The sequence below is a fragment of the Piliocolobus tephrosceles genome, chromosome 18 (assembly GCF_002776525.5).
Source record: "Piliocolobus tephrosceles isolate RC106 chromosome 18, ASM277652v3, whole genome shotgun sequence".
Classification (NCBI taxonomy): domain Eukaryota; kingdom Metazoa; phylum Chordata; class Mammalia; order Primates; family Cercopithecidae; genus Piliocolobus; species Piliocolobus tephrosceles.
Genome location: NC_045451.1, coordinates 21,148,831 through 21,170,738, shown reverse-complemented (window position 1 = coordinate 21,170,738; position 21,908 = coordinate 21,148,831). Strand labels below are relative to the sequence as shown.

General features: G+C 46.5%; 1 protein-coding gene across 3 annotated transcripts in view; it reads left to right on the top strand.

Moving 5' to 3' along the window:
• NEDD4L (NEDD4 like E3 ubiquitin protein ligase) overlaps positions 1-21,908 on the top strand; it is a 374,753-nt gene that overhangs the window by 340,875 nt on the left and 11,970 nt on the right. For all 3 annotated transcript variants that reach the window (XM_023218344.3, XM_023218345.2, XM_023218346.3), the window contains 6 exons: positions 2,286-2,356; positions 5,112-5,207; positions 14,919-14,992; positions 17,185-17,245; positions 19,075-19,134; positions 20,699-20,806. In XM_023218344.3, coding sequence (XP_023074112.1) covers positions 2,286-2,356; positions 5,112-5,207; positions 14,919-14,992; positions 17,185-17,245; positions 19,075-19,134; positions 20,699-20,806 — 470 coding nt within the window. The remainder of the gene's footprint in view (positions 1-2,285; positions 2,357-5,111; positions 5,208-14,918; positions 14,993-17,184; positions 17,246-19,074; positions 19,135-20,698; positions 20,807-21,908) is intronic.

Below are 21,908 nucleotides of genomic sequence, written 5' to 3'. Positions count from 1 at the left end.
TTTTTTTTTTTTTTTTTTTTTTTTTTTTGAGATGGAGTCTTGCTCTGCCGCCCGGGCTGGAGTGCAGTGGCCGGATCTCAGCTCACTACAAGCTCCGCCTCCCGGGTTTACGCCATTCTCCTGTCTCAGCCTCCGGAGTAGCTGGGACTACAGGCGCCCGCCACCTCGCCCGGCTAGTTTTTTGTATTTTTAGTAGAGACGGGGTTTCACCGTGTTAGCCAGGATGGTCTCGATCTCCTGACCTCGTGATCCACCCGTCTCGGCCTCCCAAAGTGCTGGGATTACAGGCTTGAGCCACCGCGCCCAGCCAATTTCATTCTTATTTAAAGCATGTAAATCATGGAAGAATTTCAAGGTACCTTGAAAGTTAGAAGTCAAACCCTCTACCTGGCATTATCTATAGGCTTGGAGACTTCTAAAAGATTTGGCCCATTCAAAATAGTGTCCTTAAGAAAACACTACAGAAATCATCAGTGAGGAAAAAGCATCAGAAATATTTTTTGAGAGCTTGGAAGTAGAGTGGTTGAGGATGGGAAGAGGGAGAGTAGAATTTGAGATTAACATTGCAGTAACTTACAAGAAAGATATTTCCAAAGGAACTGTGTTCATTGCATTTATGGAGCCCTAGCTGTTCTAATAAATAATTTGTATACCCTCTGTACTTTTCCCATGAATATGTTTTTACTGTTAATTGGTAGCTGATATTGATGCTCTGATTTTAATGCTTTATTTGGTGGGAGGGTGACAGTAAACACTTTTTTTCCTCTAGAAGGAAACTAAACCACATAGTCTTTCCGTGTATGTATAGTTTGAATATATTTTAATTTCCAGCTATGTAGTCATGCCACAGATTATTTCAGCCTGCTCAAATTCACTCCAATTTTCTCAGAAGGTCAGTTTAGTCACCATATGCAAGTGAGAAGATGCTGTTAGTTGTTAAAGCGTCTTTAATACTCTCTATAACAGGGGGTATTAGAGAAGCACAAGATATGATCCTGACCTTAGTCAGCTTATATTGTAGTGGGGGGAAAAGAGATGAGAACAAAACCAGAAGAATCACAGTGATAGTGTCCGAGCAGAAGGGAACACATTGAGTCCTCAGAAGAGAACGTGACTTGGCCGGCGGCTCGGGGAATCTTTCCCAGGAGCATTCAGAGGCTGGGGTCATTTCAGATGAGTGAGGACTGGCCCAGAGTCAAGGCTCTGTGGAAGGAGATGGGCAGAAGCAGGAATCAGGGTCTCTAGGAACTGGCTAAAGTGACCCCCATGAGAGTGATCACGATATAAACCTGGAATTGCATTTTTAAGAGTCCACGTGACATAGATGGGCCTAGTCAGCAGTGTCTTCAAATTTCCCACAGACAGGAATGTCCCTGTCGGCAGGGCTCATTCTGCACATCTGTCCACTGCGCCCCCTGGTCGGCTTCATGCTTTTACTTCCCCAGACACTGGAGTCTATTGGAGCCTTTATGGGGCCACGCAGAGCCAGGGAGAGTTGGCCTGTGCTGCAGAGGGTTGGTGCCTGGTGGGGGGATAAAGGAACAAAAGCAGGAGCCTGGGGTGCCAGGTCTGGTGTGGTCAGGGCCCCATTTGAGGAGGTGTGTGATGCCTTTAGATCAGGTCAAATGGAGGCCCCTGCAGGATGCCTGCATGGCGGGAGGTCGACCTCGCTGCTGTTGCCTCCCTGAGACCTCTGCCGTCCCTCCCCGGGAGGTTACACAGGCCCTCTCCGTGGCCTCCCCCATTTCCAACCTGTCTCCTTCCTGTGCTTTCGCCCCATCGCTGCCCGAGCAATGATAACAAAAGACAGATGGAATTTCACCTGGTCTTTCATTGACTCACCACTGCCCTCAGAGAGCACCCCAACTCTCCAGCACCCCATGTGGGCTGTGCACTGCCAGCCCCTCCTCTGGCCTGTCTACCAGCCCTGGCAAACTGCTGGCGAGTCCCCAGGCTTGTTGCTCTGCTTAGTGTACCCTTTTCTTCCCCAGTTCCTGTGCCTGATTTGCACTGTGGACTCTGCTTGACCTTGAAGCTCATCTGTCACCTTCCAGAGGCCTTTCTGGCCCCACTCTGCTGCGTCATCTCTCTTAGCGCAGCTGCCCTCCTCTTGCCACTCTCCCCCTGATCTCGCCGCCTCACTTGTGCAATACTGCAGAAGGCCCTTGGTTACTCCATCCTGGTTTCTCATTTACATTGAAAGCAAGTTAATCTTTTCTTTCGTGCTCTGATAACGTAGCAGTATCAAAGACCTGAAATTAAACCTAGTGTTTACCGTATTTTAGGTTTCTTCATTAGACCATTTTACAAGATGATGTTGGGAAAGCAGATAACCCTGAATGACATGGAATCTGTGGTGAGTAAATGCAGGTCACACACCGGCCATCACCAGGCACTTGTGTCTTACGGGAAGGTATTAGAGAGCCATGTTTGTAGTCTCAGCCACTTTTATGGGTGTTGCATTCCATGTGGACAACAGGAGACATTTAATTGCTTGAAAAGTTCATTGATCTGTCTAATTCTTGTAATAAGTAAATATTATTGTTCACATTTCCTGGGACCATGGTACCTAGGGTGGATACATCCAAATCCCAGTTGCCTCTGCTTACCCGGCACAGGACTCGTGTGAACTTACTAAATCCAAGAGACAGCTGAAGATCTATGGTAGCCTGTGTTTCCCATAAAAACTGCTGCTACTGAATGTTTAGAGCTTCATCCGCTCTCCCTCTGTTTCCTGACCTCATAAAAATGGCAGAGGCAAAGGTCAAAACAATAGGAAGAATATCAGGCAGACATCCTAGACGTGGATGAGTGACGCCACAGCTCAGACAAGTGAACACTTGAGACGTTCTCCAAGTAGTGATTTGGGTTTTCGTGTTGCATTTAACATCAATTTTACCTAGACAGACCATTTTAGAGTTGGATGGATTTTTTTTTTCTTTTCTTTCTTTTTTTTTTTTTTTTTTTTTTTGAGATGAAGTCTTGCTCTGTCGCCCAGGCTGGAGTACAATGGCGCGATCTTGGCTCACTGCAACCTCCGCCTCGCAGGTTCAAGCGATTCCCCTGCCTCAGCCCCTCAAGTAGCTGGGATTATAGGCACACGCCACCATGCCCAGCTAATTTTTTTTTTTTTTTTTTGTACTTTAGTAGAGACAAGGTTTCACCATGTTGGCCAGGATGGTCTTGATCTCCTGACCTCCTGATCCTCCTGCCTCATTCTCCCAAAGTGCTGGGTTACAGGCATGAGCCACCACGCCCGGCCAGGATTTTCTATAAAACAAAAATTGATGTTCTTCTTATAATATACTTCCGCTTCTGTTTTTCTTTTAATGTACCTATACCCCACATCTAACTCCAGAGTGTATGGGTGTTTGCCCACACACCAGCACACACAAGGGCCACTGGGAAGCGTGTTTGTCCATTTGGGGCATTTGCAGTTCATTCGTGTTTGCTCACTTGAGTTAAAAAGCCCCTGCATGGCGTCACCTGGCTGTGATACCAACTATATCTTGGGCACGGTTGGGTAGATGAGCTGTGTCCTCGGTCCTGACCAGCGCTGACTCAGTGTTTCTGTTCCTCCTCGTATGAAAGGAGAGGAAGAGGCCAGCAGTGCCCTTGAACCCGCTGCTGGTTTGCCAGTCATGGTGGGTTGGGTGCACACTTGTGATTCCAGTCTCCACTTTCACGTTGTATTTGTGCTTTCTGCTGCTTCATCATACAGTGATGAAGATCATAGCATACATCATACATCATAAAGAGCATAGCGATTTCTCTTAATGTCTAACTTTATACCACATGCTGACAGTTAGTGCCTAAAATACAGTGCATGTATTATTTTTATGCTCTTCACAGCCCGTCATGTCCCCAGCAGGAGAGACTGTGGAGGGACCAGGGACAGGCGCTTAGGCCTGTGACTGCTCCTCTGGATTCTGAAACCAGAGCGGCCACCCTTTTTGCTGACATTAACCTGGAGAGTGATCAAAGCACAGGAAAGGGGATAACTTAAAACTATTGGTGTTTCTTAGTTGGAACATTATTTTACTTATTTATTTTTTTGGAGATAGAATCTTATTCTGTTTGCCAGGCTGGAGTGCAGTGGCACAACCATAGTTCACTGCAGCCTCCATCTCCTGGCACAAGCAATCCTCCTGTCTCAGCCTCCCAAGTAGCTAGGACCACAGGCACACACCACCATCCCTAACTAATTTTTTATTTTTTTGTAGACATGGTGTCTTGCTATGTTGCTTAGGCTGGTCTTGAACTCCAAGCCTCAAGCCCTCCTCCTGCCTCAGCCTCCCAAAGCCGAGGATTACAGGATTATAGGCATGAGCCACCAAGCCCAGCCTAGAACGTTCTTTATCCTTCCTATTTTCCTCAGATATTTTCACTCTTTTTTAAAACTTTCGTTATTTTTTTATAAAGACAGGGTCTCACTGTGTTGCCCAGGCTGGTCTCTTTAACTCCTGGACTCAAGTGATCCTCCCACCTTGGCCTCCCAAAGTGCTGGAATTACAGCCATGATATTTTTACTCTAAAAAGATAGAAGGTATATTGCCCAGCCTGGCCAACGTGGCCAAACCCCCATCTCTACTAAAAATACAAAAATTAACCAGGTGTGGTGGCACACGCCCATAATCCTAGCTACTCAGGAGGCTGAGGCGGGAGAATCACTGGAACCCAGGAGGCAAAGGTTGCAGTGAGCCAAGGTCACGCCATTGCACTCCAGCCTGGGTGACAAGAGCGAAACTCCATCTCAAAAAAAAAAAAAAAAAAAAAGAAAGAAAAAAAGAAAGTACACTGATGTCTGTATGTTAAATTTTGTAGACCAGTACAGCAGCTCCGTGCACCATCCAGAGTAGATACCTTCCACTGTGCATCACCAAGGACAGGATTTAACTGCAAGCCCATTATAACTAAAGCAGTTTGTTTGTTTATATTTCAAATTAAAGAGGAAGGTTTGGTTTAGGTGGAGCAGGAAACAGTGCATTAGTAACGTATTTCTTGAGCATCCTGCACAGAATTACATTAGAATGTAATTATTTAAAGAAGTCAAACGAGTTTGTATTTCGGGGAAAGAAATGCTGAATTTTCACTCCTGTGTCATTCTGTAGGATAGTGAATATTACAACTCTTTGAAATGGATCCTGGAGAATGACCCTACTGAGCTGGACCTCATGTTCTGCATAGATGAAGAAAACTTCGGACAGGTACGTGTGGGTAACCTGGGAACTCTTCTTTAGCTTTCAAGGGGCATTTTCTTCTTGACAGGTTGTAACACAACTTTGCTGGACACTCAGAAACAACCAGCAGGAGCTGCAGGTGTTAATTTTCATCTCATTGCAGCAGTACCTTCTTGTCATGCCAGGAAGCCACACTCCAATTACAACCATTTCTCTCTTCCAGCAAAGTTATAGAAATTCCAAGAGGCCTTGGGGGCCTGAACCGGCACCTCTTCTAATCCAAAGCAAATGTGAATGTTTCATTTGTACCTCGATTTTAGAATTTAGGTACTTAAAAAAAATAGTGCGATTGTTGACTTAGCAATGTAAATACATGACCAGGAGTGGATGATGTTGGAAGGGCCATTGGTTTTTCTCTCTGTTTTATGGTTCTGTTGTCATGGCGACATTTGTCTTGTGGGGCTCAGCATGGCATGCTCAGGTTTTTCTACCATTCCATCTGCTTTGCCCCCACGCTGTTATTCAGGCTGGATTAATCCTCAAAGTCAATTTCAGACTGGTCAGCAGGGATTTGGATGGGCCACTAAAAGTGGATTTCAAAGATAAAGTTGCCTGCTTGGAATTCTCATCATTCTAAGGATCTATACGATGTATCTGTCTCAAATCTGAAACCTTTGCTTCATCTGCCACTCAGTAATAATGGTGCAGCTTGGGAGGTGTTCTCAAGATATTCTCTGACCCTGGTACCTGTCCTTCCACAAAAGCCCAGAGGTATTTCCCATCTCTCAGACTAAATCTCCATGGCTATGAAATTCATTAGACCATAGAACTAATTGTGATGGTTGCCCTCTGAAAAATGAAATAGACGTGTTCTTTATTGCTAGATGTCAAAGATTCCTAGAGAATCTTTGAGAAAAGAAGCTGATGCCACTAGATATAAAGGATTTAATGACTGAGGGTAAAAATTGTTGGATAAGAAAATAATCACATGAATATCACAATCCCTTGTTATTCCCATGTCCTGTGTTTGAGCCAGGAAACTTCAGTCTCTAGTGTGAGTCCTGGCATGGGTGGAACTTGGGGAGTCCATAGTGCCCTTCAGTGGCTGGGCGAGGCTCAGAGAAGGACTTCAGACACCAGAGGCGAGAGACCTTGTGGCTTAATGTAAATGATCAAGTCCTTTAAAAATCTCCTTTTGTCCCGCCTCCCCCGCCGTGTTGTGCTTTATGCCTAAGAATCCTTACAGACAGATGGACACTGTTCTCCTGCACAGGGACCTTGTGATGGAGCAGGGAGGGGTCTTTTCAGCTGCTGCCCCTCTGGGTCTCCAGCAGCCTCCCCAGGACCAAGAGCACTGGGTGTCTCCAGCCCCGTCTGCCTCCTTCCTCTGCTGCCTTTGACATGAATGGCTCACTCCCACTAGAGACGCCTGCAAGGCACAGTGCCTTTCACTCGGGGCTCTCACCCCTCCCCGCTGGTCTCCAGTCCCCTGGAAGTGCATGGTCCTCTGCTGGCCCTGTGGATGCAGGTGTCACCCTGCCAGCTGTCCTGCACCCCCTGCTTTTTTGTCTTACCCTTGCCATCTGGATGTCCTCATCCTGCCCTTGGCTCCAGCTGCTTCCGTCTCCGTTCACCACCAGCCTCTTATCTCAGGCCCACATCTGCCTTCCAGCCTCCAGAACTCCCTGGTCTAACGGCCGCCTCATCTGCTTCTCCTGAGAGGCTCACAGGTCCCAGTGCTAAAGCCACTTTTTCCTCCCCAGCCCCCACATCGGTTATGGTCTCATCAGTGCCACCACTGTCCCCTCCCACCTGACCCTTGGGCGTCCCCTCAGAATCTCCCTCTCTCCTCATGCCATCTCCCCATGCCCAGGGTGGCTGTGCCCCATGACTCCCCATCCTTGACACGTCCTTGTCTGTGCTCTCCCCTGGCCCATGCCCCGATCACTTCTTGATGGCTATTCTCACAGCCTCCTGTCAGCCGCTCCCTTTCCTGCTTTGCTGCTCTCTACCCTGTTCTCCAATGACCCCACTCCAGGTGTGGGCCCCTTATGGAATATTTCTGAAATGCAACCCTGAAAATGTCCTTCTTCTACTTGCCCATTTTGTGACCTTCAGCACAAACAAAAACTTGTTAGCATGGTGTATGACTCCTCATGATCCAGACCTGCCCCCCTCTGGCGTTACCCTCTGACTCCTTCGTGTCAACCTGTCAGCAAACAGTGTGCCTTCAACAGTGTTCCCAGAGATGCCTCAGTGCCACATTGCTGCCTCGACAGTGCCAACTCTGTACCGATGCACTCTCGTTCTCTCTCCCATCACCTCTTTCCCTGCTCTCCTCGAGGTGTTGACTGACGTACTGTGTGCTGTACGCCCCCTGAGGTCTTCTGGGTCTCTCCGGTGCTCAACATGTAGTTGATGCCTACTAAGTGCTTATTGAGCAAACGAATGAGGAGTGCTAATCTGGCTTATTGAAAATGTGAATAAGGTTCTAAGTGATAGAAATCCTAAGTGTGAGAAAACAAAGTCAGTTGAGTCATGGTGGCTTTTTTTAAAAAGCCGGACCTATTGAAGGGTCTGAAACTGCCAATTTTCAAACAATTAGACATGGTTAGTCACCCTGGAAGTATCTTCCTTTCATTTTTAACATATGAAGGAAGGAGTGGAAGTAAAGAACTAAGGAAGACTTAAAATCAGTCTTGTGTGTTAAACGCATTAAAAAAGTCTTTTTGTGGATCCACTCATAGAAAACCATATGACCAGATTAACCCAATTCAGAAAACTCTTCGCAATGCCAGTCAGAAGCAAATGATCTGGGAAACCTTCCTAATTACATTGAAGTGTAATTGTTTCCACCTCATAAATGGAAATCAAACACAGGGTGTTGGAGTTTTTAAGCAGGCCTCTAATGAAACTTCGGACGATCGTTCAGGCTAGATCTTCATTAAAAACAGTTCTCAGACCTCCTCGTTTAATGTTGTGAATTCTTCTGACTTTGGGGTAGGATCAAGTAGAGTAATGCACTAATCAGCATAGACCCACGAGATGAGTAAGATAAGAATTAGGTGCCCAGTCTGTTAAATTACTGCCTTGCCTTTTTAAGAGAGCTATCCTTTTAATAGGGAACTCGTGTATTTATTTTGCACTCTGGGAAGGAATTTAGAGCGAGTTAAGCAGCCACGTATGGATCTTATCTCCCGTATCCAGTCCATCGGCGAGCCTTGCTCACACACCTGTGAAACCTTTCTCACTTCTATGCATTCTCCCGATCTCTTCTCTAACTCACACCCAAGTCCAAGTCCCATCTTCCCCACTAGACCCCCGACTGGTCTCTACGTCCAGTTTGGCTCCCTATAAAAATGAGCGTGTCATTCCTATGCCAGAAACCTTCAGGGGTTTCCCCTGCCCTTGAGATAAAGACCCCAACCTTACTTTGTCCCACAAGGTCCTGCATGGCCTGGCTCTCCCTGCTCCTCCTCCAGACTCACTGTGAATCACGCCTGTCTCTCCTGTGCAGCTTCCTCCCGGTGATGGCAGCCGCATCCCTGCCCTGTGCTCACTCACTGTCATGTACTTCCCACCAGCACATTGCCTGGTGCATGGTGGGTACTCATAGTTGTTGATGTGGAAATCTAGGCATTAGCATGATGCCCGGACAAGCCTCTCGCCTCTTTGGCCCTCTGCAAAACTGTTGACTCTGACCCAGAAGGAAGCCCATTCCTCCCCAATGCCAAACAGTCAAGTGGCTTCCGCAGTGGGGCAAAGCGAGTGCAGTTGCTATGGGTTGAAACAGACATGCAGTCAGCCTTCCACGGTGTTTCAAGCTTTTTTTTTTTTTTTAATTTCACAGTTAGAAATATCAGACCATGGAGTTTAGTAGCTGTTCCTTCATGTAATAAAGCTGCAGCTGTTGCCATTATTTTGCAATTTGTTTTCTTTCTGATTGGTAAGAATCTGGGACTGCTGGTTTCTAGGGCCTAATATGAAAGTTTCCACTAAAGAAATGTCAGTATTTGAACTATGATCCTGTGCCAAGCGGGAAGAATAAACCATACCCCCATTCACTGCTGTGTGCACATACCCGCCCCCCCCAGGAGGAGGGACCCTTTTAGGGCTGTAACAAGTGAAAACTCTTGATTGCAAGTTCAGCAGAACATCGTCTGATTTGGTTATGGGTTTGTTTGTTTTTTGAGACAGTCTCGCTCTGTCACCCAGGCTGGAGTGCAATGGCAGGATATCGGCTCACTGCAACCTCTGCCTCCTGGTTTCAAGCAATTCTCATGCCTCAGCCTCCTGAGTAGCTGAGACTACAGGTGCACGCCACCATGCCCGGCAAATTTTTGTATTTTTAGTAAAGACAGGGTTTCACCATGTTGGCCAGACTGGTCTCATACTTCTCACCCCAGGTGATCCACCTGCCTTGGCCTCTCCAAGTGTTGGGATTACGGGCGTGAGCCACCACGCCCAGCTAATTTTTGTATTTTTAGTGGAGACAGGACTTCTCCATATTGGCCAGGCTGGTCTCGAACTCCTGGCCTCAAGTGATCTGCCAACCTCAGCCTCCCGAAGTGCTGGGCTTGTAGGTGTGAGCCACCATGCCTGGCCTGATTCGGTTGTTTTGAAGAGTTACCAGAAGTTTCTAGAGGCTGTGCAGTAGTTGGAGGGAAAGCATGGGCAGCAGCCATATAGGAAGGTTCTTTAGGATCAGGCCTGGATCAGGTTGAGCCAGTCTCCATAGGAATGATCACCCCAAGGGGACAAAAATGGATTCTTGGAGGAGATCATCTCAGACATTAAAGTGGTTTGTGGCCCTCCCAAAAGCCACAGCACATACCACAGGTGTACTGTGGATCTCTCTGTTAAGATTTCATGGAGAGAGATGGGTCATTGGCAGAAAGAATCTAAAAAGGCTCTTTAGGGGGCCATAATGAATTAAAACGTGGAGAAACACTTCGGGGGGGCCAGTGAGTGAAAAGGCAGAAACGGTCAATATGAGGGATAGGGCAGAGCATGTCCTGGCCAAAGTCAGAAGGAGCCAGACCAAGAGCCCAGAGCTGGAGGTGGCTCCCAGGAGGGCTGAGGCCCCGGCCCCTCCAGGCCAGTCAGGGACACAGAGGGATGAGACCTGGGGAGATGGGAAGTCAGAAGGCTGCTGTGGACTCACTGCCTCCCTGCTGTTGGTAGTTGCGCTGCTGTCTGCTGGAGAGGCTGGAGAGGCTGAGGAAGGCCTGGTTGGTGGAGTGATGGGGGTGCAGGGCGCTGACTGCCCCTGAGGCCATGCCCTGCAGGATTTGTGAGCACCCATCGATGGGAGTTTGCCCAGCAGTGCTCGGTTTCCAAGAATGGAGTCTGACAAGCAGACAAGCCTTGTTCCGCCGAGTTCAGCATATTCGATGTGATCCAAGCTGTTTCTCAGCAGCTTCCCAGGCAGCACAAAGCATCTATGGAGAGTCAGGGAGATGTGTGGGAATCGGGTTGTTAACTGGCGAAGGCGGGGAGTCCCCCAGAGGTTCCTCTGATCTCTGTGAGGAAGAGAGCCAAGTTTATGCTGGGGCCAGTAGACTTAAAGAGGAATTTTTCTACTGCAGTGTTTTCCCGTGAGCGCTTGCTGAGCACCTGCTGTGGCTGGGCACTGTGTTCTTTGTGTGGGGTCCTCCAGGAGCCCAGGCTCAGGAGGGTGATGGCCCAGAAAGCCCTGGGAGGGCGGGATGTGCATTTCGTGGCTGAAGGTGGCAAGAATCCACCCCACAGAGGAGGCTCTGCAGACTGCTCACCAGGGAGCGGGTCCCCTGGGTGCCAGCACCAGCTCCATCTGCAGTTTGGTGTTACTCCTTGGTCACCTTGCTGGGTCTCTGCCTCCTCTGGGATGCTGTCCACCCTCATGGCGGCGGCCAGGGTGCTGCCGCAGCACCTGTAGGAGATGTGCAGGGCGGAAAGCAGCCCCTGTGTGACGCTGCCCCGCCTTCTCCTGCTTAGGGCTGACACTGTCACGGTGCCACCTGGCATTCGGTGCTGATGACATACAGTCCCTCCCCTCCTGTGGTGGCAATAGCTGACGTTAAGAAGGGACAAATTTGGGGGAAAGGAGAACACAGGCTGTAGTTAGAGTGAAGGTCAGGCAGGAATGGAGGCCCAGGGGGAATCTGTGTGCCCGGAGGCGAGCGTTAGAATCAGACAGCTTTGGCATGGTCCCCGCTTCTCCAACTCCCATGGAGCCTCGTGCCCAACCAGCAAGGGCTTGGGGGCACCGGCCAGTGGCAGTAAGGCAGTGTAGCGGGCTGGACAGTACGCCTGCCTGCACTGCAGGAGACAGTCTCACGATCAGCCCCCGACAGCTGGTCTCAAAAGTGGAATTTGAAGAGTGGTCACTGCTTCTCATGAAAGTGTCACCTGTAACTCATGAAAGTGTCGCCTGCAACGAACCCTAGAAGGATGCATTTCTGTACCACTGAGGGCTCGAGCCGGGAGGAACCAAAATCTGGGGACTTGACCCCTAACCTAGTAGCTTAGAGAGCAGAATTATAAACCCTTCATCCTGTGACCCTCCTTGTGCCCTCCCCTCACTCTCCCACAGAGAAACCCAGGGTCAGAATCAACCGTGAGACTTGGCAGCTGCCCACAGGATGATTCACTGCTGTGACCTCATTTAGCATGCGCAGTATGGGCCCATTTTTTCGTTTCTTTCAAAAATTATTAGTTTATGTGATTATAAAATAGTAACCTTAATAATAAAAAGAAAGCCAGTATAATAAAAATATGTAAAATAAATAAATGTCACTTATTCCCAGTATCTCAAGAAAACTCAGAATTAAAACTTTTATTTACTTTTTCCAGAATTATTCTCTGTAAGCACAAACACAGATTTTTTTACAGAAGTGAAATTCTACTCTGCATACCATTTTCTTTATTATCAATTAATTAATTAATTAATTAATTTGAAATGGAGTCTCGCTCTGTTGCCCAGGCTGGAGTGCAATGGCGTGATCTCGGCTCACTGCAACCTCTGCCCCCCCGGGTTCAAACGATTCTCCTGCCCGAGCTTCCTGAGTAGCTGGGATTACAGGCGTGGGCCACCACTTCCAGCTAATTTTTGTATTTTAGTAAAAATGGGTTTTCACCATGTTGGCCAGGCTGGTCTTGAACTCCTGACCTCGTGATCTGCCTACCTCAGTCTCCTAAATTTTTTTTTATTATACTTTAAGTTCTGGGATACATGTGCACAATGTGCAGGTTTGTTACATAGGTATACACATGCCATGGTGGTTTGCTGCACCCGTCAACCCATCATCTACATTAGGTATTTCTCTTTTTTTTGAGACAACTCTTAATGCTATCCCTCCCCTAGCCCTCTACCCCGTGACAGGCCCCGGTGTGTGATGTTCCCCTTCCTGTATCCATGAGTTCTCATCGTTCAACTCCCACTTGTGAGTGAAGCTGGAAACCATCATTCTCAGCAAACTACACAGGAACAGAAAACCGTTTTCAAGTTAATATATCACACATACCTTTTCATGTCACTAAATATCAGTCTATAGCATTCTAATGACTATGCTGAATTTTATTTTGTAGATGTGCCATTTATTTTTATCCATGCCCTGTTGATAGACATTTAGGCTATTTCAGTATTTTCTATGTAAACATATAATTATGTATAACTGTGGAATACTCATATAACTGTGAGAAGGGATATGTAGTTTTTAAATTGGGATGCTTATTGCCAAATTATAATATCTTCAGAAAAAGATTGAACCAATTAGACTCCCTCCCACAGTGAAAGTGAGAACCAGTTCCCTGCACTCAGTGACACTGGCTTATTTTCTCTTTGGATGCTGCTTTTGGAGGAAGCAGAGTGTTTTCCTCCTTAGCCCTCCCCTCCCCACTTTGTCTGTGGCTGACCTGCTCATTCAGTAGCTCTCTGGAAATCACAACTTTCAGGCAACACCAAGGAAGGTTCTATGATCAAAGAAAGAGGGCCGGATGAGTGCTGGAAGGAGTGTATTACCGGGATTGTAGATGCTCACATACTTCACCTCCTTCCCTTTCCCTGCGCAGGGGGAAAGGATGGGAGGAAAGATTCGGCTTGAGTGTAGCCGAGCTGTACCAAAAGCCTTCTCAATAGCAACGCCTGGGCTGGGATTTATTAACTTGTCATTGATGTGCATCTGATAAGAAAACTGTTACTGAAGGAACAACAAGGCTTTCTGGGGAGGAATAAATGGGGAAAAAAGAAAAGCCAACCTGGGTTATTAACACGTAGAACAAAACGTATGAATGAGCACTGCCCGCGCACCTCTGCGAACAGCCACGAACTGCGGTGTTTCACTGTGGAAACATCCCCACCCCACCCCTGAGTGGAAACCGTTTGGCATCCTCCATCCCCGACACGGCTTGTACGGGCCAGGAGCAAATGACCCCTGGGAGAAAATGGAATGCACTGGGAGGATGGCAGCTGGAAAGGGAAATGGAGAAATGAAGGATGTCAGCAAAACCGGAAATGCAGCAACAGGATTAAAATTCACATTGGGCACAGTGAAGACTTCAGTTGACTTTGCAGAAATGGAAAGTGTAGTGGAAAAATGAGATTCCTTCCTGAATAAAAAGAAAAAGAAAATGTAGAGGGACTGGCTGGATGATGAATGTGTTTTACATTGAAAAGCCATCTCAGTGTGAATGGGAGCAAGAGCCAGTGCATGGAGAAGCCGCATGAGAGACACAGGTGCGAGTGCTCGGGCCGGAGGGGCTCAGGATCTCCTGGGTGCAGGTGGCAGGACCAAGGAACCCCTGGAGGCGGCCTCTGCCAGAGCACAGCGTTTATCACAACGTGGAACCTCCATTCCCTCCTGGGTACCACCCTAACACTTACTCTGGAAAACCCTCTCCCCCAGCTTGGTTTACTCTGCAGGCAGAGGAAAAGAGACTTACAGGGAATCCCACCAAAATAGTGGCATGGCTTTCTTTCAGTAGGAGAGGTGTAGGTGCTATATTTTTCCACCTTTTTTTCCCCAAAATTTGTACAATGAGAAAAAAATTATTTTAAAATAATAGGCCTTTCTCCCTTCCCTCATGCTGGTTACTGCTATATAGGGCATTATGGTAAGCTAGATCTGGGTCAGAGCATAGGAAAAAGGGCTGCCCTGATTGCAGCTGCTTTATTCATGATGGTGGGTGGCACTAAGGGAGGAAGCTTCGGGGCAGATGAGCAAGGAGAAGGCGTCCGATGCAAATAAATGTCTTCAAAAACCAGATAAATCTGTCTCTTCAGCCTGGATCCTTAAGCTTCTTTCTTGTCTTTAAGTTTCCATTTGCATTTTTGAAAGAAATACCATGCATCCTTTTTTATAACTAGAAAATTTTCAGAAACAGAATGCATTAGAATTTGGATTTCTGGAGTCTTGATGGGTGTACCCTGTTCTTTTCTCTATTAAACATAATTAGTTTCCTGATAAATGAATAGCAGATGAAAAAATGTTGCTTTTCATTATTGCTAATACATGAAGAATAATTAAAAGTCGTAAGTAACCATAAAACAATATGCCTTTAATGATCGCATCTTTAACTGTGTAACATCCCAGCAATTTAAAAGCCTCATTGTACATTCTCTTGTGCACAGAGCGCATTTGCTGGGAAATATTTCTGAATACATGTTGTCTTCCTTTTATAGTAAGACATTGTTACTCAGTAATAATATGCAAGATAACTTTGTGATAAGTAATTGTTGTTTTATCTTTGTAATTACAGACATATCAAGTGGATTTGAAGCCCAATGGGTCAGAAATAATGGTCACAAACGAAAACAAAAGGGAATATATCGAGTACGTATACACGTATTTACTGCCTTCTTTTTAATAAATTGAGCAGCATGTTTGGTCACTGTCCTTTGCTGAATCAGCTCATGCGTTTATTATGGGCATGAGTTTATTGGTCAGTTTTCAACAATATGAGTTCTTTTTTGGCTTGGGCTCATGGGAAGTTGAATATGGGATGGAAAGTCTGTCTTGTATCATGACTCCATTGAGCTCCCCTATAAAGGAGCAGAGGAGGGAGAAAAGGTCTATATTATTGAGTAATACGGCAGATATCCTTTTGGAATATGGGGATATCAACTAAAATTTAGAATTGCAACAGAGGGCCACGGTGTCAGTGACCAGCGGGGCAAAATTAGGAACCAACAAAGAAAAAATATTTTGTCTCTCTCCCAACTTCTTTTCCATAATAGAAATGTATAGAAATAGTTAAAATGGATAGGAATAATTCAGCATGTGCAACCCTAAGGAATTGTTTCTGGTATTTGTAATATTCTTAATTCATCTCAGTCTCAGAGTGGAACAAAACGTTGAGTCCTTTTGAAAGTCTAGCTCTTAAGTGAGTCTAGACATTTGTACCAGGCAGAAGTTTTTTCTCTGTTGGGCACATTACGTTTTCTTTTTTAGTGTATATGTGTGCTTCAGATGCATAACTCTGGGATCTTCCAAGGAGATCCCCTTGTGCAGACGTGACGTGAGCACTGCAGTGTGCAGTTTGTGGCTCCCTTGTGGGTCGCCGCAGTGGCCTGAGTTCCTTGTTTGCATTCAGTGCTTCATTTCAACAGGCTGGGCTCCCTCCTTTCTTCTCATTTGGAATTGGTCAGAGGTCTTGAATTCAGACAGCTGTTGAATTGACTCTGGGTCTTAGCACCTTTCAGTGTGATCTGCAAAGAAAAACCTACTGTCCTTCCTAATTAGGAAGAAACAGAGCGTGTTAGAGTCTCTAGTCAGAGATCCCGGCAAAGACTGGAACTATTACATGGCAAACTTTTTTCCACTCTCAAGTTGAAAGCTTGCTATGCTGAATACATAGGCTAGAAATAAGATACATCAGTTCTTACCTGGCCACATTAATTGGCACACTTGTTCTGAATTTGAACAGTCCTAGCTGATGACACCCTGGCAGACACCATTGTCTTCCTTCAGAAAGTACAGACTATGTGGGGTTTAAAAAATATTCTAGCCCAGGATGACCCAGGTCTCAAGTCTGAGGGCTCTGACATGTGTGGTATGTGTCTTGCACCATTCTTTGCGGTTAATTCTTTTAGGGTTCAAACGTGGTGGGAGTCAGGATCAGGCAGGGTTCCAGCTAGCTTTACTTTTAAAAGTATAATTGAAATCACCAGCTGCTCCCTGATACCTCTGCTCCCCTGGTGCCAGAAGAATGCTGTTGAGCTGATCACTGTAGCCCAGGAGGCGCCACCTGAGAGGCTGCACAGTGGTTGTGCTGCAGGCTGGTCCTCAGGGCCGTTACCATGGTTACAGTGGTACCACTCCGAAGGTGAGAGCCCTTCAGAATGATGGAATGTCTCAGATGACATCCAGAGTAGATTTGCCTTGTGATCAATTATGCTGTGCGTTAAACACTGTCACAGGGAACTTGGTGTTGATGAACTTCAGTTGCATAAGGAGGTCTTAGCATTCATCCTCTAAATTTTGGCATTAAATTATGAGTGCAAATCATTTTGCTGATAAAGCTTATATGTTATTGTTGAATATTAGCGCATTGGATACGAGAATGAAATATTAGATAACTAAATGCATTGTCCTGAGTACTCTTTACAAATACATATACATATATATGGTGTGTATATGGGTGTGTGCATCTTATACACATATACCTGTGTGTTCATATCCCATGAACTTTCCCCTTTTCTCTATGTTGTCACATTTTAAAGCAATTGAAGCATTTAAAGCATTTTAAAGCAGTTAAGCATTTAAAGCAGTTTCGGTCAGCCAAACCTTGATGTGGGGGAAGTTAATTACTCTTTTGAAGTCTCCAGTGAGATTTTACGTTTTTCACGGGTATTCCAGGGAGTCTTGAAAGAAGCCGTGAATAAGCTGAACAGTGGGGGCGCAGAGGAGACCCTCGCCTCTGCTCTGCTGTCACGGATGGAGGAGAAGCACTCCCTGTTGTGAAGAAAGCAGTGAGCGCTGGTGATGACAGAGGTGGCTCAATGTTGTCCTCTTTTCTCCTGCAGCTTAGTCATCCAGTGGAGATTTGTGAACAGGGTTCAGAAGCAGATGAACGCCTTCTTGGAGGTAAGCCTTGCGGCCAGGGTTCTCTGCAATGTACTTCTGGTCCTGGGTCGAGCAGGGATCGTGCTTCTCCTTTGGCTGGTGTGGTGGAGCTGATCATGCACTGAGAGACAGGGGCGAGGCTGGGGACCCCGCGGGAAGGCTGGGATCGCACAGCTCACACCGCTGGCCGGTCTGCAGCACAAGAGTGTTCAACTGCTGTGCCACTACCTCTTTTTCCTTTTCACGAGTTCTCCTGCTTGACTTCTTATTTTTATATTTGTCCTGTTTAAAGAGGACATTTTACAAACTTGATCTAGAACCATTATCTTGAAGTTTCAGGTGGTACCCAAGAGAAGGGTGTCTTTTGCTGCAGTGACAGGTTCCAAGAAGCCTGAGGGCTCAAAGCTGAATGATAAAGCACAGTCCCCACAGTGCCTCGCCACCCTCCATGGATCACTGCTGCCTGGGCTTTTTTTTGAGACAGAGTCTCGCTCTGTCACCCAGGCGAGAGTATAGTGGCGTGATCTTGGCTCACTGCAGCCTCTGCCTCCCAGGTTCAAGCAGTTCTCCTGCCTCAGCCCCCGAGTAGCTGGGACTACAGGCATGTGCCACCACGCCTGGCTAATTTTTGTATTTTTAGTAGAGACAGGGTTTCACCATGTTGGCCAGGATGATCTTCATCTCCTGACCTCATGATCCACCTGCCTCGGCCTTCCAAAGTGCTGGAATTACCGGCACGAACCACCGCGCCCAGCCCTGAGCATTTTTTTTAATCCCCTGCCCTTTTTTTTTGTGGCTATATTAATAATCCATTGCAGATTATTTTCTATACAGATACATGGAAAACACATTTTCTTAAGCTTAGTTTTTATTTTATACCCAGCCACCTCATGACAACTTTTACCCTGATACAGAGCAAAGCAGGCACTGCCCAGATCCAACTTTTTAATATCAGGGATGCTCCCAGGCTCCTAGCAGAGGCTGAGGGGATTCATCATTTTAAACAGTATTCCACTTGGACCAAAAGTGAAATTCTTTCTTAAATCTGATAGTATTCATTACATCAGAGATCACACAGGAAATGGCCTCCCGTCCACGTGACTGGTTTTCCCTGCACTGAGGCAGAGCTCTCAGGGGACGATTGTTTCCCTTCACTCAGGCACTTACACAGGATGAGTGAAGCCCGGGGCAGCACACTCAGAAACAACTCGGGGCCTTAGGAACTTAAAATGGGAGGACAGAATGTCAGGTTTCATTCTTTATTTAGATAAGAAATCCCAGGAAGCAGATTCCTGGGCCCCACCACAGGCGATCCACACCTTCAGAAACACGACTTTGGCAGTGCACAGGGCCCAGCAGAGCTGAGCTCGTCCTACATCACGCCATAGTTAGTGGTACCCTGGGAACTGGAGCATGGTTTTCTGGGCGCACAGTCTCTGCACCCATCACCCGCCTCCCTCTGTGTTTCTTCTCCATGCCTCCAGCACGTTATTTTTAAGTGTGTCTCTTACACATCTGTGGCCTGTGCATTTTAGGACGCACTGACTCACAGCGGTGTTATAAATGGCTTTTGGAATCCACCTGCCTACAGTATCCAGTATTCTCATCAGGTTTCAAAAATTACTCCACTACTTGAATCTTCTAGATTCTATGATTTTTCAAAACTTTTCTAGTGACTGCGCTGTTTTTACTGGAACTATAATTACTTGATACTGTCTCTGATGTAGGAATCGTCAGGAGAGATTATATTTTTTTCTGGCTCACCAGAAAAGTTTGTTTTTCCTGTGAAATTTGTTTTTTTTTTTTTTCTTCAAGGCATAGGTGTTTAAGATGATTTTTTTGTCTTTCAGGGATTCACAGAACTGCTTCCTATTGATTTGATTAAAATTTTTGATGAAAATGAGCTGGAGGTTTGTATTATAAACATTATTTTATGTAAAGTGGATTTTTTAAAGTATTTCTCATTACAAGTAATATTTTATATTCTTGGATCCATAATGTCCTAGAGAGTAACTTTAGATGAATTCTATTACCTGTCTCTTATGGGGCTTGTTTGCCAATGTGGGAGTAAGGAACAGCAAAAAGAATCAGCTGTAGTTGCCTTGCCCATGAGAGGGCAGTTCTGGAACATGCCTAGTGAATAGAGACCACTGAGCAGAGCTGGGATCATGGCCCTACGCACCAGGCAAGGCAAATCACCACAACAAGTAGAAACAAGGTTTGCAGTAGCCCTTTGGACAGCAGCAACCTGCCTACACTACCAGACTGACCAAGTATCCTCTGCTGCATCCCCATCCACCCCCACCGTGGCAGCCAAATGGGGGTCTTGGCCACAAGGTGGCCATAAGCAGCTACTTGGGCCTGTAGAACAGATGTCTCATTGAACTTCAAGTGGTGTATGTTGAGTGAGGAAAAATACCAGAAGGCAACAAGGTAGTAGCAAAAGGTGGTTTAATGATTGTTTAGTTCAGCTTCTTGGTGATGACATAGATGAGCATGAGCAACAGCCATTTTAAAAACAAAGGAATATCTCGCCCTTTGTTGTGTCGAGAGAAACAAGAGGAAGACTGTGTCTGTTGAGAAGCTGTTGGTGGGACTCGGCTGTTTGCCCCATCCACATCCAGTGAGCGTTTCCCGTAGACTGGCTTTCTATACTTTTATTTCAAAACGGAAAGTCCAAGATCGATGATGTCTGTGGAAATCATATACCTCAAGCCTTTCCTCTTATAGGTGGGAAACTGAGGCAGAGAGCAGCTGGGTTTACCCAGCAAGGTTTTGGCACAGTCAGGCCTAGGAACTTTATTTCCAGACTTCTGGCTTAGTTCTGTTTCCATTTCATTCTGGTACCTTTGCAGGAATTTCTTCCATTCATCCACAGGAAACCTCCCCTGATGGAGAGTTGCGTAATAAGAACAGCAAACCTTAGACTAAATGCTAACTCGAAGACCCAGTTATGCCTTAGCATTGGCATATGTCTGCCGTTCTTAGGCCTCTGGACAGATCAGATGAGGTGATTTGTCATCACTGGAATTGACTAGCCTGGAGGAGAGAAGTTCTTGCTGTCATAAGCACCAATTCTTTTGTGGGTAGGGAGATGGTTTCAGATAAGAAGAATAACCTCTCAGGAGGAGAAGCAGCCATGTAATGCGCAGATGCTGCTGGAGTGTGAGAAAATCCACGGGTCCCATGCGTAAGGCTAGAGGGGTAGAGAGGACGACTGTGGCATTTTTATATCTGATATAACATGCCATGGCTTGCACAGGGTTCGAATTGAGCCACCCTCGTGACTGCTGCCTCTGTGATCTGCTATGGCAGGTGGAGCCTGGAACAGGTGTCTGCCTTCCTCTGTTATGATTTGGTAGCTTACCTTCACGGCACAGTGACCACATGCTGGCACTGAGGGCGGTCATTTCTCAGTGTGTGATCTCACAGCTTTCACATCCTGCTTTTACATCTGGTAAATTTTCTTCCTAGTTGCTCATGTGCGGCCTCGGTGATGTGGACGTGAATGACTGGAGACAGCATTCTATTTACAAGAACGGCTACTGTCCAAACCACCCTGTCATTCAGTGGTTCTGGAAGGTAACTAACTCCAGGGCCCGGCTCTGCCCCTTGTCCTCCACCTGAGGCAGGATTGAGAGCTGTGTGGTGCCCTCCGTGTGGTCTGACTTCAGGATTGATGCTGGCTTTGGGGTCTGTTAGAGCTTGGACTGCTGGGGGAGGGAAGAGGCAAACTGAGCCAGCAGCCCCGTGGCGGCTCCTCTGTAACTGGAGCAGACAGCTAGACTTGAATGAAGTTGGTCACTACAAAAGCACACTGGCCTTCCTTGACCACCTCATGAAAGTGACTTTTACTTGAGGGACTGGTCCTCCAAAGTGTAAATAGAAATGGGGGGCTCCTCAGAAACAGGCTTCAGGGTTGGTTTTGCAAAGTGCCACTTTCTGTTAAGAAGTCGTTCTCTCAATTTTTAAAATACATTCCAACAAATATTTTGATCTGTGTGTCTTTCAACCAAAGATAACACAACTTTGATTTATTGTCTTAGGGCCAGTGTTTGTATCCTGTTCAGCTTAGGAGGGAAGTAAAATAGGAATGGATGAGTCCAAGTCCAAGGGAGATGCAATAAACAAACAAACAAAAAAAAATCCCCAAAAAGACTGATTATTTACTTCACCCCAAAAAGGAATCATTTAACTTTTTCAAATTTCTTTTATTTTTATTTATTTATTTTTTAAAGATGGGGTCTCACTGTGTTGCCCAGGCTAGTTTCAAATTCTTGGGCTTAAGCAGTCCTCCTACCTCAGCCCCTCAAGGTGCTGGGATTACAGGCGTGAGCCACCGTGCCCAGCCTTTTTCACATTTCTAAATGCCTATTATTACTATTTCAAATGCCAGCAGCAACAGAGATGAAAAAAGCAGAGTCCTGGGTGCGGTGGCTCAGGCCTGTAATCCCAGCACTTTGGGAGGCTGAGGCGGGTGGATCACGAGGTCAGGAGATCGAGACCATCCTGGCTCACATGGTGAAACCCCGTCTCTACTAAAAAATACAAAAAATTAGCCGGGTGTGGTGGCGGGCGGCTGTAGTCCCAGCTACTCAGGAGGCTGAGGCAGGAGAATGGCGTGAACCCGGGAGGCGGAGCTTGCAGTGAGCCGAGATCACACCACTGCACTCCAGCCTGGGCG